This window comes from Malania oleifera, chromosome 7 (assembly GCF_029873635.1).
Source record: "Malania oleifera isolate guangnan ecotype guangnan chromosome 7, ASM2987363v1, whole genome shotgun sequence".
In the NCBI taxonomy this organism is placed as follows: domain Eukaryota; kingdom Viridiplantae; phylum Streptophyta; class Magnoliopsida; order Santalales; family Ximeniaceae; genus Malania; species Malania oleifera.
In genome coordinates, this window is record NC_080423.1 from 12,127,586 (window position 1) to 12,144,618 (window position 17,033).

The 17,033-nt window shown below is 32.2% G+C and overlaps 1 protein-coding gene across 2 annotated transcripts; it reads left to right on the forward strand.

The window, feature by feature from the left end:
• The first annotated feature begins 12,579 nt into the window (after positions 1-12,579).
• On the forward strand, positions 12,580-16,043 carry LOC131159193 (inositol-3-phosphate synthase). Of its 2 annotated transcripts, XM_058113910.1 has the most exons (10): positions 12,580-13,000; positions 13,145-13,213; positions 13,448-13,583; positions 13,676-13,923; positions 14,059-14,285; positions 14,387-14,502; positions 14,636-14,812; positions 14,906-15,094; positions 15,208-15,270; positions 15,701-16,043. In XM_058113910.1, the coding sequence occupies exons 1-10, from the start codon at positions 12,813-12,815 to the stop codon at positions 15,818-15,820; spliced, it is 1,533 nt and encodes a 510-aa protein (XP_057969893.1). In that variant the 5' UTR covers positions 12,580-12,812; the 3' UTR covers positions 15,821-16,043. The 2 variants fall into 2 exon arrangements, with proteins under 2 accessions (XP_057969893.1, XP_057969892.1); XM_058113909.1 differs by having other exon boundaries at positions 12,645-13,000; positions 15,208-16,043.
• Positions 16,044-17,033: the final 990 nt, after the last annotated feature.

Consider the following 17,033-nt stretch of genomic DNA (forward strand, 5'->3'; position numbering starts at 1 on the left):
TTTACATGGTTGCATTTAACATACACAAGCAACATAGTCCATGTCATATTTTATTCTTAATAATTTACTTGCTTAACCTGGATCTCATACATTTAACATATATTCGCAGAGAATCTCATGCCACACAATTTAACAATAATTTCATACATATTCCTGTAAAATAGGTCAACCCACATTTAACATTTATATGCTGAAAATCTATTTCATTTCTTACATAATTCCTCAGAATATACCTTTCACTTTCATTCGTTTACTTTCTCATATACATAGCTATATAGACAATCCTAGGCTCAGAAAACATATTTTAACATGGTTGGCATTTTAAATCCACAAAAAAACATATATATAAATAACACATAATCCATTTTAATTCATGAAAAACCTGATTTAATACATAAATTTTCCCTTTACCTGACTTTCAAACTATGCCTATAGGATCCCCAAACCGATACCCACAGCATTCACTTGGACCTTAAATCCAAAAAACCGTCGTTTAATTAAATAAATTTTAATTAACTCAAACCTTAAGAAAACACTTATTTATTACTTCCTAGGCTCCACATAACATTATTCATTAAGAAAATCCCAAGATAACTTACTTACCCTGATTTTGGGATGTTTTCCAAACCCCTTAATCCAACGATCAGCTTCTACAACCTTGTGGAGAATGATCCTACCAACCCCGTGGTGGTTTCAGATCGTCAAACCGGGTCAAATCTGGCCTAAAATTGAAGATAGAAGACTAGGAGATCATTTCTTAGAGAGAGAAGAAGAGAATTCCTGAGTTTTACGCAGAAAATGAAGAAAAAGTCTATTTGTAGGTAAAGCTTCATCGACGAGACACGTGTGTTCGTCGATGAGGCACTGTAGAGACTTCGTCAACGAGAAGATACCTTCATCGACGAAATTCAGAGTTTCAAAAATCTCTCTTGGGATTCCTTTGTCAACGAGGAATAGAATTCGTTAACGAGCTTTAGAATGTCACTCGTCGACGAGGACAAGACATTCGTTGACGAGGCCTACTATTCCTCTAAAAAAAATCCTTCATTTTCCCCTTATTATCCATTAATCCATTTCATTTATTATATTTTCTAATCATTTTAATTTCTAGGTCATTACACAGGTTCATAGGGATATAATTTAGTGTATATATATGGGGCAAGTTCATAGGGACATTAAGGGGGGGAGGGGGGACATCCACCTATATTTCATAACACTCCCCCTTGGATGTCACCCATATATTAACTCTTTCTGCTAAGATCTTTTAAGATGCCTCATTTCGATAAGATGAACCAATTTCTTGAATGTTGTAGTAGGTAAAACTTTGGTGAAAAAAATTTACTAGATTATCACTTGATCGATTCTGCTAAACATCTATATCACCATTCTTCTGAAATTCATGTGTAGAGAAGAATTTTGGAGAGATATGATTTATTCTATCACCCTTTATGTATCCTTCTCTTAGTTGAGCTATACATGCAATATTGTCTTCATAAAAAACTACTGGAATATCCTTGATTATTGAAGATCACAATATTATTGGATATAAGAGATCATTGATATGAGCCACACGTATTCTCTACTAGCTTCATAGATAACTAGCATTTCAAAATGATTGAAAGATCTTGATGTAATCGCCTGCTTTACTCTCAAATAGCATTGAATGTGTTTAATTTCATTCCATTGTCGCCGAGTATGAGCAGAATTATATCTTACTAGTAGATTTACAGCAATGCAATGTCAAGTCTTGTACACTTTGCCAGATACATTAGAGAGCCAACAATACTTAAATATGGTACTTCAAAACTAAGTAATTCCTCCCCTTCATCATGGGACTTAAATATGGTACTTCAAGACCAAGTAATACCCCTCATCATGAGGTTGAAATTGATCTTTCTTAACATAATCGCATCATTATTGGAAATCCCAAAGGATGAACTTTGTCCATATAGAATTGCCTTAATACCTTTTTGGTATATTTTGATCAAGAATTCCACCATTTATATGTTCAATCTGTAGGCCAAGACAATATTTTGTCCTTTCCAAATTTTTTTATCTCAAATTCCGCCATTAAATAATTTAAAGCTTTAGTGAGCTCTTCAAGAGTCTGAACTAAATTCAAATCATCAACATAAACAACAATTATAGCAAATCTGAATTCTAATTTTTAATAAAAACACATGGACAAATTGGATTATTTATGAAACCTTCTTTCACAAGGTACTCAATCGATTGTACCGCATGCGTCCAGATTGCTTTAATCCATATAAGGAACGTTGGATTTTAATTGAATATAAATTTTTGGGTTTTGCTTCAGGAAATTCAAATCCTTTAGGGAATTTTCATATAAATTTCACTATCCAACGATCCATGTTGTTACTACATCCATATGACGCATGCTCAGTCGATCAGCGATTGCTAGCCCAATTAGGAATCTGAAAGTGATTTCATCCATTACAGGAGAATATGTCTCCTCATAATCAATTTCGGGTTTCTACTAGAAACCTTGTGCCACAAGCCTTGCCTTATATCGAGTAATTTTATGATTTTCATTTTGCTTACGCACAAATACCCATTTGTATCCAATGGGTTGGACATCTTATGGTGTCTAGACTACAGGTTCAAAAACTTCTCTTCTTGATAGAGAATTTAATTCTAATGTGATAGCCTCTTTCCATTTTGGCCAATCACTTCTATATCGACATTTATTAATAGATTCAGGTTCAAGATCCTCATTACTTTTAGTAATGTCATTACTTCTGGTAATATTATTACCTTTGGCAATGTCATCATTACTTCTGGTAATGTCAGTAGCTACTGCATATGCAAATGTGTTGTTGACAACAACTTTATTTCTATCCCACATTTTTCCTGTGTAATGAATTGAGATCTCATTATTATTTCTAGGTACCTATCCCTTTTTAAGGGATATCTCATTAGAAGTTTTCTTTTTAGGAGTTTTCATAATAGAAATTTCATTTTCAGGAGAAACGGGTTTGTGAATGTCGAATGGATTATCCACCTCTGTAACCTCTTCTGGAGTGTTTACAAATTTCAATTTTTTCCTTCTAGAAGTTTTATATTTTGCACCAATAGACCTTCCACGCTTAACTTGCGATTTAGGTTCATTAGCCAGTTGTTGTCCTTCAGGGATATCAATACGTGTTAGAATATTTACAGTAAGCATATAAGATTTTAATATGGCCTTGGTATCTGCAAAAGAATCTGGTAATTAATTTGCAATCCCTTGCAAATGTATAATCTTTTGAACTTAAAGTGCACTTTGATTTGTGCGAGAATCCAAATGAGATAAACTCATGACATTACATGTGATTTCACATTGTGCTTCAGGCACTGATTTTTCTCCCCCTAATGTCGGGAATACTACTTCATTAAAATAAAAATTAATTTCATTTGAGAACAAGTAATACACATGAAATCAGTTGATAAAAGAATCTTTTAGTTCTTTAGTGGATGACAATGTGAATTTTCGAATGATTCTTCATATTGTTACATATCTAGGATGTCCAAGGAAATTATGCCAAAGTGTAAATAACTTTGGATTATTGCACTTCAGGTGCAAGACATAATATGATTTAACTGTTTTAATCTTTGTATAATACAAACTAGAAAATAAAGTTGACAATTTTTCTAAAATTTTTTCCTTCTAAAAATAACAAAAGTAATATAAAGAAATTCTTTACTACCTTCATTTGTAGTTTCAATGTGATATCCACTAAGTCTTTAAAGCTTAACAGGTTTCTTCTAGATTTGCTAGAATATAAAGTTTCATCAATTTATAATAAAGTACCATTAGGTAACTTTATATTAGTTCTTCGAGAGCCTTCAATCAAATTTGTAGAAACATATATTGTATTGACATTTATTGAAAATATATTCAAGTAATGGAAATATTTCCTATCTCAAAGATTTGTGTGTATAGTAGTTCTGTCAGCTAAACAAACTTTTTTCCTTAGAATTGATCAAAGCAATAATAAATCCAAACATAATGTTGCTCACTTTGCATCATTGTTTGACCAACATTTATTTTTACTTGCTTACTATTTTCTTTTTCATTTATAGAGGTTTGGTATAGATTTACCAAGTGCCTGGGCATACAACAGATACGCGACCAATGACCTTTTATTCCATAGTTGTAGTATTCATTTTCATGATGCGTATCATTGATTATCCCACTTCTAGGGGTCATCCCTCTTTTGGGGGTTATCCCTTTTCTAGGGAATTGTATCCTCATGTCTCAACGCCAATGATAATTTCAATCACGATCACAACTATGCCCACGACCATACATGCGACCTCATCCTCGACCACAAAACGTGTTCATATTCACTTTAGGGAATAGGGTCGAACTAGTTGGACGAGTTTGGTAATATTTTATCAAAAGCTCGTTATTATTGTAGTGACCCAAAGAATAATATTATTTTAATAATAAAGAGGGAGGAAAATGGAAACAGGAATAGAATGAGGCAGTAAACTTTGTCGACGAACGCAGAGCGTTCGACATTGCATTTTGGAGAATACAATAATTTCAAGAAAATTTCTAGAATTCGTCGACGAATACAAGGGTTCATCGAAGAGTGCATAAGAAAATACGTCAACGAATACAGGGATTCGTCGACGAGAAAATACCGAGAGGCGGATTTAGGCTACTCTGAATTTCGTTGATGAACACAAGGAGTCGTCAACGAATTTACTAAAGTATTCATCAATGAAGTGACGTGTCTCGTCGACACTTCGTCGACGAATCCGGCCCTATAAATAACTAAAAATTGGATTTTTATCATATTTCAACGCCTCTCTCTCTCTCTCTCTCTCTCTCTCTCTATGACCCTCTCTCACTTCTCTCTTCGTTTCTGGGTCTATTCCTCGCCGGATCGAAGACCTAAAGCTACCACGACGTTTCTGGAGGAGTTATCTTCAAGTTTTCTAGGACGGATCGACGGTGGGATCAAGTTGGAGTTCATCCCAAATTCAGGGTAAGGCCTTTTGGTCAGTTTTTGGTTTTCTGGTAGTTATAGGAAATGATGTAAGCACAAAAATACTGATATTTTGTTTTGAAGAATGTTGTTTTCAGGGTATTATGTAGGAGGCCCTGCGGGTGTTAGGCTAGTATACCATAGGGGCTTTTCAGTAAACAGGTAAGGGAAATATGTTATGCTAGGAAATTTTGAAATATTATACATTTTATTAAATTATGAAAATTATGTATTAAAGTATGGTGTGGCTTGAGAATATGAACATAGTATGGAAATATGAATTATGAATTTCAGTACCATGATTTTTATGAATTTCAGTATTCATGATTTTATGAATTTAAGTACTATGATTATACAGATTTTAGTACCATGATTATACAGATGTCTTAGTACCATGATTATACGAATTTCAGTATTATGATTATGCAGCTTCAGTGTTATGATTATACAGATCTCAATATTATGATATATGAACTACAATACAGTTTATGCAATGGTTATTACGGTTACTTCAGAATCATGGTAAATTAGATAATTGTATATAGAGATATACTATATAGTACCAGACCATGTTGGACCATACGGCAGAGCATGGTACCGTTGCTACAGATATTATGTTACATTATGAGTGCAACCACTTATTTAGATAATACGTGGTAGTAGGTCGATCACCTAGGCCCTTGACGTGAACAGGCTCCCCATCAGATATGGGTTGAGGTGGGCAGATTAGACCAATGAAGTATAGTGATTTATTCCTAGTTGGCCAACCAAGGTAAATCCTGCCTACAGGCCACACAATCCTGTCATGAGGGGTTAAATCATGAGACACAGTTATCCACAAGGAAAATTCTCAGTTACTATTACATATATATATATATATATATATATAGGTTTATAGAAATAGGGGACATACCTATGTACACTAGAATTATTCTGAATGAAAATCTACAATACTGTTATGTTAAGCAACATGGAAAGGGTGGGGTATTTTATTACTTGTACTGTACTTTCATTTTTAGTTATACATGATTATATGAAAATAGATTTTCATAATATTATAACTCATATGCCACACACTAGTAATAGCATATTTCGTCTTACTGAGCGTTGACTCATCCCAGTGTTGATTCATTTTTTAGGTGATCCAGGTAAACGAGCAGACCAGACTCGCAGATAGAGGGATTTCAGTAGTGTCCTGTCAGTGAAGTGAGTATTGTGGGAGTATTTTTGTATAGCCCTAGCTAGTTGAGGGTGTTTTTGGGGATGTTGTTATGTTTGTATATTTTGGAAAACATCTCAAAACTCTGATATTGTATAAAATGATTTATGGTTATGTTTATATGATTTATTCTTCTTGCTACTTAGGCTAATGATTGGGTTTACCCCCAGTATGGTATCAAAGAATGTGGAATATCATAGTATACATAAAAAAAAAACCCCCAATTAATTAGGCAGGTCGTTACAATTATGCTAAGTAACAAAAAGACATGATACAAATTTAGAAAATTTACTAAACTTTTCATCTTTATATTACTGCTACAAGAGCATATTAGTGGAATAAAAAGTAGTAAAAGTCTTTTCAAACATGTCTTTGTCAGTAATATTGTCACCACATAGTTTTAACTTCGAGCTATTTTATGTATAACTGAATTATATTTACTGATTGTTTTAAAATCTTGTAACTTCAAGTGCAACTATTCATATCGAGCTTTTGGTAAAATCTAATTGTCAAATATATCCTTTTAAAATTTTCGTAGGATAAGTGGGTATTTAATAGTGAGGTATTCAATCTTTAATTCTTTCTTTAATTAGAAAGATTACAATTATGAGAGAGAAGAATTATTAATTAGATGGGGAGTAGAATATAAAATAAAAGAGGCAAATATATTTGAGCCCATGCATGATTATATATATAATAATATATAATATTTTCTTAATAAGCTGCTCAATCCATGCACCTTCCATACATCATCATACATATATGCGTGAGGAAGATCATGATTTTTACGCGATCCTACAGGGATGCGATACTTTCATCTAAAATAGTATTTTTCAAATTCAATGCATTTAGATGGATTTGGACATCAAGAATATACGATATATAATTATTGACTTTCGATGTCAAGTAGAACAATTTTAATTTTACTTATGTTTGACATGTAAATAAATTAACAATAATAATAAGACAACTTGTAAAAAAAGAATGTAAAACCTAAAATAAAACTGCGATAAAAATATATATTATTTTCACCCTTCCAGGGTTACTTAAATATGTTTCTTTAGGAACATTATTTTACTTTTCTCAATTTATACTCTTTAGGAGTATGATCCTGATTTATAATATTAAATTGAATAATGATTTAACACCTTTTCCGAAGGTTAAATATACTATTTCATATGGAGAATAAATGTTTCACCTCTTTAGGATGTCAAATTTAACATCTCTTCGGGAGGTTAAAAATATAGATGAAAAATTTAAATATATTACCTGTTCAGGAGGACTATCTCTTCAAGAGATATATATACGAAAGATTTAAATATATAACCTCTTCAGGAGGACTATTATATCATCTCTTCTGGAGATTGGTAGTTTAAATACATATACGGAAGATTTAAATATATAACCTCTTCTTCAGGAGGACTATTATACCATCTCTCGTGGAGATTGGTAGTTTAAATCTATATATAGGCGATACAAAATAAAACCAACCATTGAGGCAGTATAAACATAAATAAAATCGTCCATTAAGGCGGTATAAATATATAGAAATATATTAGTCAGTTAGAGTCTCGTGAATTAAATAAGAATTAAAGAAATATGTCAGTTGGTTAGAGTCTCATAAATTAAATAAGAATTAAAAATATATCAATTGGTTGAGTCTCGTGTCGATAACGTGTTATAAAATGATGCAAAAATTAATAATAAAATAAATAGAGATGAGCAAAAAAATAAATAAAGATGAGGTAGAAATTTTACGTGCTTCGATTATGCCTACTCCACAGGCAGAAGGGATAAAAAACTTCACACTATCTTAAAAGAAATTATAAGATGATTTGGAACCGGTCTTGTACAAAATATCGCTTCTCTTCATTTTATCTCTCCACTTCTCTTATCATTACTGTATACTTCTCACTTCAAGCATGCAATATGTATATATAAGCATGTTATATGTATATCACAAATGAGAGGGAGAGGGTGTCCTTTTATAAGGTAAGGGGTGGAAGATGAAGGGGTAGAAGATGGATTAGTGCATACATATAGGGCAGGTTCATAGAGATATGAATTAGTGTATATATATGAGACAGGTTCATAGCGACATGGGCGGACATCCACCTATATTTCATGACAGCTAAGTGTTGTAATTATTTTCTTTGCAATATAAATGTGATTTTTGTTTCAAAATCATGACTAAAAAAAGCCCAATACATAGTGTAGGGTTTCTTTCGGCCCAACCCCAAAAGGCTATTTATAAAATTTGGCTTGAGCTTGAGCTTGAGCTCAAGGACCACCATTTTTGTTCTATCTTAGATCTCTTGCCCCACTTTCTCTGTGGTTAGACAAAACAGACAGTAAAGAAGGCCTTTGTAGGCCCCATTAAATTTTTAAAATTTTTTTTCCAATGATTTTTTTTATATAAGTTTTGCTTCTTCTTTTTTCGTCCTATCACTCTGTTTTGCCCAACTTTCTCTTTCTACATCAACAAATAGACATTAAGTGAGGGCTACTATGGACCCACTAAAATTTTTAAAATTATTTTTTGAACTCTTCTCTCTTTATGTTCGAGTCCATACAAATTTTATTAATTTGTTTTTTTTTTTTTTTAACTTTTCTCTCACACAGTTTCGCCCCACAAAATTTTTAGTTATTTATTTTTAAAAATCCCCTCTCTCTAAAAATTTTAAACCCTCGGTGTGAATGAGTTCCACTAGAATAATTTTTTTTTTTTTGAATTGACCCAATTTAACCTTTCCTTTCCAATAATTTTATATTATAAAACTAATCTAAATTATAAGTTTGCACTTTCATTAATTTCTTATTTTTATTTATATACACTACACTAAAATTAAATAATTAGTTCAAATTTATATTATTCAAATATATATATATATATATATATATATATATCATGTTATATTTTTGTTTACATACAACAATTATAATATTAATTCAAATTATTTATAAAATTATCAAATAATTTACATTTGCCATGGACACACATTATATGCATGTTCATTATAAAAATTTATATTTATTTTGGGAAAATAATTATAAAAAATATTTAGGAGTTGAGACGCATTTAAATTTATCAAATGAAGTAGTTATGATGAATTTTAAGGGCATTTTAAGATAGTTATGGATGGTTATAAGGATATTTGAGATAGATAATTGAAATTGGGATTGTGTCCTACGTTTAAGGGTTTTTTTTTTTTTTTTGCATCAATAACCTTAATTATTAATTATTTTAAAAAAATTATTTATATAATGGTAAAGTTTTTTACATTTTTAAAAATGACATGGGAAAATCTCCTTTATAATATTAGAGAAACTATAGAATTATGTACACTATCTCACATTTTTGTTTTATATACATTAAAATTATAAGTGGTTGGAATTAATTTTGAAATATGCCATAGAATACAATATAATTGTTTTTATTGACTTTTTACCAAAAGTTTCCAATATCAAATATATGTGATCATTATATATAAATATGTATTTATACATATAAAACGATAAAAGCATGCAAATTTAATAAGTGTTCAATCTTTCATATTTTATAAAATAAAGTATTTAAAATTTACTTAAATTTTAAATTTTATAGTCTCATTCAATATCAGTATGATCTATATTTGTATTTTATTTTTATAAATTAATTTTACACTTAAATTGAACCGCTCTAAGTAAATTTACATCATCTAGTATGTACATAGCCGTGACGTTTTTAAAATTCTATATATTGCATACAATTTTTGTAATTAATATGTTATCCATATAAACTCATCAGTATTTAACAATTATATTAAACAAATGATGCAAAATAATGTGTTAAATTGAGATATTCTTGTTATTTTAAAAAAATAATTTTTTAGAAAATATAATCAAAATCATTTTATAATTTTTAAAAATTTTGATCTTGCATTAAATATTTATTGGATGTTTAAAATGGTTAAAAATTGGTTAGATTCCTAACCTTATAATTTTGGTTAAAATCGAGCAACACCTAACTTTCCAAAATATGACACTCCACCTCTGTTTTCAAAACTACCGCAACCCCCCCCCCCCCCTTTCAAATTTAATTTTATTGAAAAAATGAACCATCTATTAGTTGATCGTTAGTCAGCCGTCAAGTTTAGTGAAAAAAATTAAATTTTATCCTCTTTAAAATGATAAATTTACCCTTCAACTAAATTTTGATAAGATAAATTAAGAAAAAAATATTATTAATTTTATAAATTAAGTTAACAAAAATTGATCATTTAATTATAGTATGTTTTAAAAATTAAATTCATAAGTGAATTGAACACCCAATAACTAAGTCAAGTCAATCAATTGACATAAGCATGACATTAAATTAAATTATTATTTTTTAAAAAATAAAAATATAATAGATAATAATTTTAAAAAATATTTAAATAATTATACTGTTACAAATTATTTGCTATATATATTTAATATAAATTAAATTACTAAATATATCTTTAAAACATAAACTATATATTAAAAATTAACTAGAATTGGACGGTTTGTTGAAGATTTACTTTTTGAGTCTTGTTGAATATCATATGTAATAACGTAGCAGTTCAAATAAAACTAAGAAAGTTGGTAAATCATTTCAAACAATGGTCAACTAAAAAATATTAATTTGAGTTTTCTTTATTCATTTAGCATTCATATTTTCACTAAAAAAAACATTTAATTTTATAATTTTAATTTATAAAGAATGAATTTTAAAATTTTTGTTTATCTTTTTATAACACTATATTTAATAAGTTGAATTTAAAAATATTGAACTATGTTTTATTTGTTTTTTGATGTGTTTAGCCATTACTTTTTGTAGTGTTATAATTATTATGTATTTTTATAATTCACTAGTAATTTTTATTTCACATATTTTTTAAAAAAAAAATGAAATAATAACAGATTTTTTTTTTTTTTGTTAAGTTGATGTCAGTTGGTTGATTCAAATCGATTAGACCAGATACAATAATTAATTTTGAAAATCAATTAGTTCTTTGAGTTACTTTGGATCTGTTTGACATCGTTGTTGTTTTTCTATTTTCTGTTTCTGTTTCTGTTTCTCTTCAGTGAAGAAACAAATTATAAAAACGTTATTTATATTATTTGTTTTCTATTGTTTACTAAAAAAATTGAAAACCAAATTTTATGGTTTTTAGTTGTTTTAGCAACTAGTTGTGAGAAATAACTTTTTTGGATTAAATAATTAATTTTATACACTTTTAAATCAAAATCAAAATTAAATGATCATATCAAAATTTTAAATATAATTAAAATAAAATATAAATAAATTTGAAATAATAATAATAATAAAACTAATTCTAAAGTACTTTTACTAATTTTCAATTGTCATGTTTAATAAAGTTTTTATTGTAAAGTAAAATTTAAAAGTAGAACAATTAAGTAAAATAATTATAATAAATTTTACTTTTTATTATAGCAATTTTTAATGTATATTATTTGTAATTTTATTATTTTAATTATACTTTTATAAAAGTATCTAAGTTAAAGATGAACATGAGAATTTTTAACTATATTGTTAATTTGTAATAATTTTATAAATATTAACCAAATATATTGTTAATTTCTAGTTTTTGATATCTATTTCTAATTTTTTTTTTTATTTCTCTAATTTTTGACAATAATACCAAATGATCCCTTAGTTATTAGGAGATTATACTAATCATTTTTTCAATTTAATTTATTAATAGGTATTATTTTAAAATATAATTTTATTATGATAAAATTAAATTTCACAGAAATTTTTGATAATTTTTAAAAACAAGTGTCATTTTTAAAAGACTCGGTATTACTGGATTTTACCATATAGCTTTTCGCCAAGAATTTTTACGATTTATCTACATGGAAATTAAAAGTGAAAATTTAGTTTTTTTATCCTACTCGGCAATAAGGCGCGTGTCAGTCACAACAGCTCCAAGTGTACTCCATACGCAAATAATTGCTCGACCCTGCCAGCAGATTTAGAGCGTGCCTCCCCGCGCTACAGTCAGCACGTGCAAGGAGGACGACAGCATGGACGTCAGAGTCCCCACCTCACCACAGGGTCTGCTTTCCACTAATAGTGTAAGAGTCACCGTCACCGCTTGTTCGAGTAGGTTCCCCGGGAACGGCCCCATATTTGATGAAAAGTCTACAGATGGAGGCTCCAGATGGCGCCACGCGTAAAGCGCAGCCACGGATGCCTTACACGTCACTGGGCGTTCTCACTCTCTCCGAGATGCAAAAGAAAATAAAAAAGGAAAATTTACCTTTCACGGAGCGGTGGGCCGGCTTGCATGGCCAAGCTCTTGCTCATAACGATGAGCCAATAATATGGGTTTCCTCAGTCCACTAGCCTTCTGCCACGTTTCGCGCCCAGGGCTCCCCCTTGCTCTATAAATGCAATGCCCACGATTAGAACGAAGGGGCACACAGATTAGAGGTCTGAGAGGAGGAGAAAAGAGAAAGGACTTCCACTTTTCTTCTTCCTTCTTTTCTTTCTGTGTCTGTTTGGCTGAATTTTCTTCTCTTTTTTTCTCTTTCTCGTGTCTTCTTCTACCCATTTTCTCGGGGAAAAAATGTTTATCGAGAGCTTTAGGGTGGAGAGCCCCAATGTTAAGTACACAGAAACCGAAATTCAATCCGTGTATAATTATGAGACCACGGAGCTTGTCCATGAGGATAGGAACGGAACCTATCAATGGATCGTCAAGCCCAAATCCGTGAAATACGAATTCAAGACTGATATTCATGTTCCAAAACTAGGGTTTGCATCCGAACCCATTCTTCAATTTCTCCCCCTTTTTTTTTTTTTCGTGAAGGGGGTCATTTTGGGGCTAAACATGGATGGTTTTGATGTTTTTATTTTCTAGGTATGTTCTGATTTTTTGTTTCATGCTGATTTTGGTAGGGTTATGCTTGTGGGTTGGGGAGGAAACAATGGTTCGACCCTAACTGGAGGTGTAATCGCGAACCGAGAGTGAGCTTTTTTATTTGCCCTTTATTTTCTTACCTAATTCGATTATTAGTTGATTAGGAAAAGGTATACCCTTTGATTGGAAAGGAGTAGGATGTTGTGTCTGGTATTTTATGGAAACTTTTAGTCACTTTATATGTGAACTTTAAACTGTTGTTGTTGAAAATTGTATGATAATGGATTAATTGTATGAGATGTGGGCCTGGCTTGGTCCCTTGATTCCTTGAATATTCTCAGGGGAATCTCATGGGCAACGAAGGACAAGGTTCAACAGGCCAATTATTTTGGGTCCTTGACCCAGGCATCTTCAATCCGAGTTGGGTCTTTCAATGGAGAGGAGATCTATGCTCCATTCAAGAGCCTTCTCCCCATGGTACTCCTCTCCTACCTCCTTCCCCTTCATGTTGGTTCGTGTATTTTGTGTTTGTAAAATGTTTGAATCTTATGTTAACTTGTACGAAACAGGTGAACCCAGATGACATTGTGTTCGGGGGTTGGGACATCAGTGACATGAACTTGGCAGATGCCATGGCCAGGGCCAAGGTCCTGGACATTGATCTGCAGAAGCAGCTGAGGCCCTACATGGAATCCATGGTCCCACTTCCTGGGGTTTATGACCCTGATTTCATTGCTGCCAATCAGGGCTCACGTGCCAACAACTTGATCAAAGGAACCAAAAAGCAACAAATTGAACAGATCATGAAAGATATTAGGTATATACTTGGCATCCATAATCAATTTGTATGCCATTAGTATATACTTGAACTGATTGAGGAAACAAATTGATTTGATTTTTGTTTTTTATTTTTGTTATTGTTTTTGCTTTTGAACTTTTATTTTGTAATTAGGGAGTTTAAGGAAGCAAATAAGGTAGACAAGGTAGTGGTGCTGTGGACTGCCAACACAGAGAGATACAGTAATGTAATTGTTGGATTAAACGACACGATGGAAAGCCTCTTGGCTTCTGTTGAAAAGAACGAAGCCGAGATATCTCCCTCCACCTTGTTTGCTTTGGCCTGTGTTTATGAGAACGTCCCTTTTATCAATGGGAGCCCACAGAACACTTTTGTCCCAGGTTTTTATTCTTAAAATATTTTTCTTTTTTAATCAGCGCACGTCAAACCTTCCCAATCCTTGAGAAAGCTCATCCCTTTTTGTTAATTTGTGGGTTTTCAGGGCTGATTGATTTGGCCATAAAGAGGAACAGCTTGATCGGTGGGGATGATTTCAAGAGTGGCCAGACTAAAATGAAATCCGTTTTGGTAGATTTCCTTGTTGGGGCTGGAATTAAGGTATGAGATTAATTAATCAAAGAAAGATCATTATATGGGTTTCATTTCATTTCTTTTCTTTCTTCTTTTGGCATGGAGCAATTAAACTTTAGTTAGATTAAATGGGGTGCCCTTAATTTGTGGGTTGCAATAGCCAACATCAATTGTGAGCTATAACCATTTGGGAAACAACGACGGCATGAATCTGTCAGCTCCCCAAACCTTCAGATCCAAAGAGATCTCAAAGAGCAATGTTGTGGACGACATGGTTTCCAGCAATGGCATCCTTTACGAGCCCGGTGAGCATCCTGACCATGTCGTGGTCATCAAGGTATATTTCCTCTCTCTCTCTCTCTCTCTCTCTCTCTCTCTCTCTCTCAGAAAAGATGTGTGCTGATGGGAGTGTTGGGTGTATGTGTTGCAGTATGTGCCATATGTGGGAGATAGCAAGAGAGCCATGGATGAGTACACTTCAGAGATATTCATGGGTGGCACCAATACCATAGTGCTGCACAACACCTGCGAGGACTCCTTGTTGGCTGCACCCATCATCTTGGATCTCGTCCTCTTGGCTGAGCTGAGCAGCCGCATCCAGTTTAAGGCTGAAGGAGAGGTATGTTGATGTTCAGATGTTCTCTACAGATCTTTCAGAGAAGAAATTTTTGCGGCTTGCAGCAGAGTTTTGGACTCTCTGTTTAACTAGTCGGGTCTTAAATTTGCATGCAGGGAAAGTTTCACTCCTTCCACCCTGTGGCTACAATTCTCAGTTACCTCACCAAGGCTCCTCTTGTAAGAGACCTCAACCACCAGCTTTTTCTTCTGTCATTTAATTATTTCTTCCTGCAATATTTTAAAGGTGTCCAAACCAAACCAAACCAAACCAACTTAACTAATAAAGTGGAAAAGCCATGGACACTGTTTGTCGGTTGAGACCTGCAGATCACAGCATCTATGTTAAAATAAAGGGATCAAAGGGCAAAGGGCACTGTTGATGTGACATCTGATGAACAAAGTTTGATTTTATGAGGTTTTTATATGTTGCTCGTGAGAATGTGAACAAAAGGAAGCCCACACTGATTTGACAGTCACATGAATAATGTTATATTGATTATTGTGGTTTCGTCTGGTTGTTGTGAGGAATTTTTATGGTTCCATGAGTTGGAGGATTCAATATATAATTAATAATTGGGGTTTGGTTTGTGTGTCTGGTAACATGCAGGTGCCACCCGGTACTCCAGTGGTGAACGCACTGTCGAAGCAGAGGGCGATGCTTGAGAACATACTGAGGGCTTGTGTTGGGTTGGCTCCTGAGAACAACATGATTTTGGAGTATAAATGAAGAAGATGATTTAGTTGGGGGTTACAATTGATGTCACCCATCTCCATCTCTGCTTTGCCCTAGGGGTGCGTCATGTTTGTTGTCAGTGGTCTTCAGTGGTGCTGAGCTTGTGTATGTTGCTAGCTTCTGCTCTGGCTCCTTGTAGAGACTAGAGCAAGCCCTTTTACAATCTTAATGTCAAAAAGAAAAAAAAAAAGAAAAAAAAGTATCAATGTGTCGTGCAGCAGCTTCTCTCTCTCTCTCTCTCTCTCTCTCTCTGTTGGCAGTATCCCGTTTGATTTTGGTGATTGAAAAACAAATTGGTGATTGAAAAACAAAAAATGAAAATTACAGCCTCCGTGATTCAACAGTCACATAAGCTGGTTTTGTGATGCAACACAAAAATAATTCTCTCTGGTTTCATCACTTGAGTAGTGAACTTCAGAACTATTTAAGCAAACTGCTTTTCCAATCTTTACTATTAAAATTTTTAGAAAAAATATAAATACTTACATACGCAATTGATTAGTACATTAATTTTGATTGATTAATGTTCAAATAAAGCTAGACTTGTGCGCCAGCGTGTTCGGGGCAAATTCATTGAATCAATGCTTTGTTTATTGTATGGTTATCTTTGCACAAAGCGAAAATCAAACATTGTCCTACATGGGCAGCAGTTAGGAGGTGGTGGGTGGTCCATGTCAAGTCAAGTCAAGTAATCAGAACCTGGTGCGTAAGGATGAGTCTTTTAAGTTTGTATGAATCTTTTTAAAATTTTAATATTTTTATTATTTTAAATAAATTAATGTTAATATTTTTACACAGCTTAGTAATATATTTTGGGCAAGACATTGATTTGTTCTGAAATTTGACAAAAAGATATTTTCTTGTAAATTTTGAAACTTCAAGGATGTCTTATGTTTTTTATTTTTTTTCCAAATCTTTGGTCTATGTCTTCTAGACTAAAAATAGTTAGGTTAAGATTTTGTAGAGACGCAGAGAGTTTTGTGTTAATATTGAAACTAAAAGATATACATCCTTATTTTTGAGTCATATTTTTTCTAAAAGACTAGTTTGGGAAATGTTTATAAAATGAGAGTTGGAAATTCTATACTAAGCTTCTTCCTTTGCTGAACCACATGTTAATGTTATTAAGAATCAAAGATAAATTAGTGTGTTTTGCCACCCAAAAAAAAAAAAAATTGCAAGATCGATACTCTTTGGATTTGCAAAA

Bases quoted from the DNA above. Each gene is read 5' to 3' on its own strand.
- LOC131159193 (XM_058113909.1), top strand. From the start codon at position 12,813: ATGTTTATCGAGAGCTTTAGGGTGGAGAGCCCCAATGTTAAGTACACA. The intron at 13,924-14,058 runs GTATATACTTGG...TTTTGTAATTAG, and splicing joins CAGATCATGAAAGATATTAG to GGAGTTTAAGGAAGCAAATA. The intron at 14,813-14,905 runs GTATATTTCCTC...TATGTGTTGCAG, and splicing joins ACCATGTCGTGGTCATCAAG to TATGTGCCATATGTGGGAGA.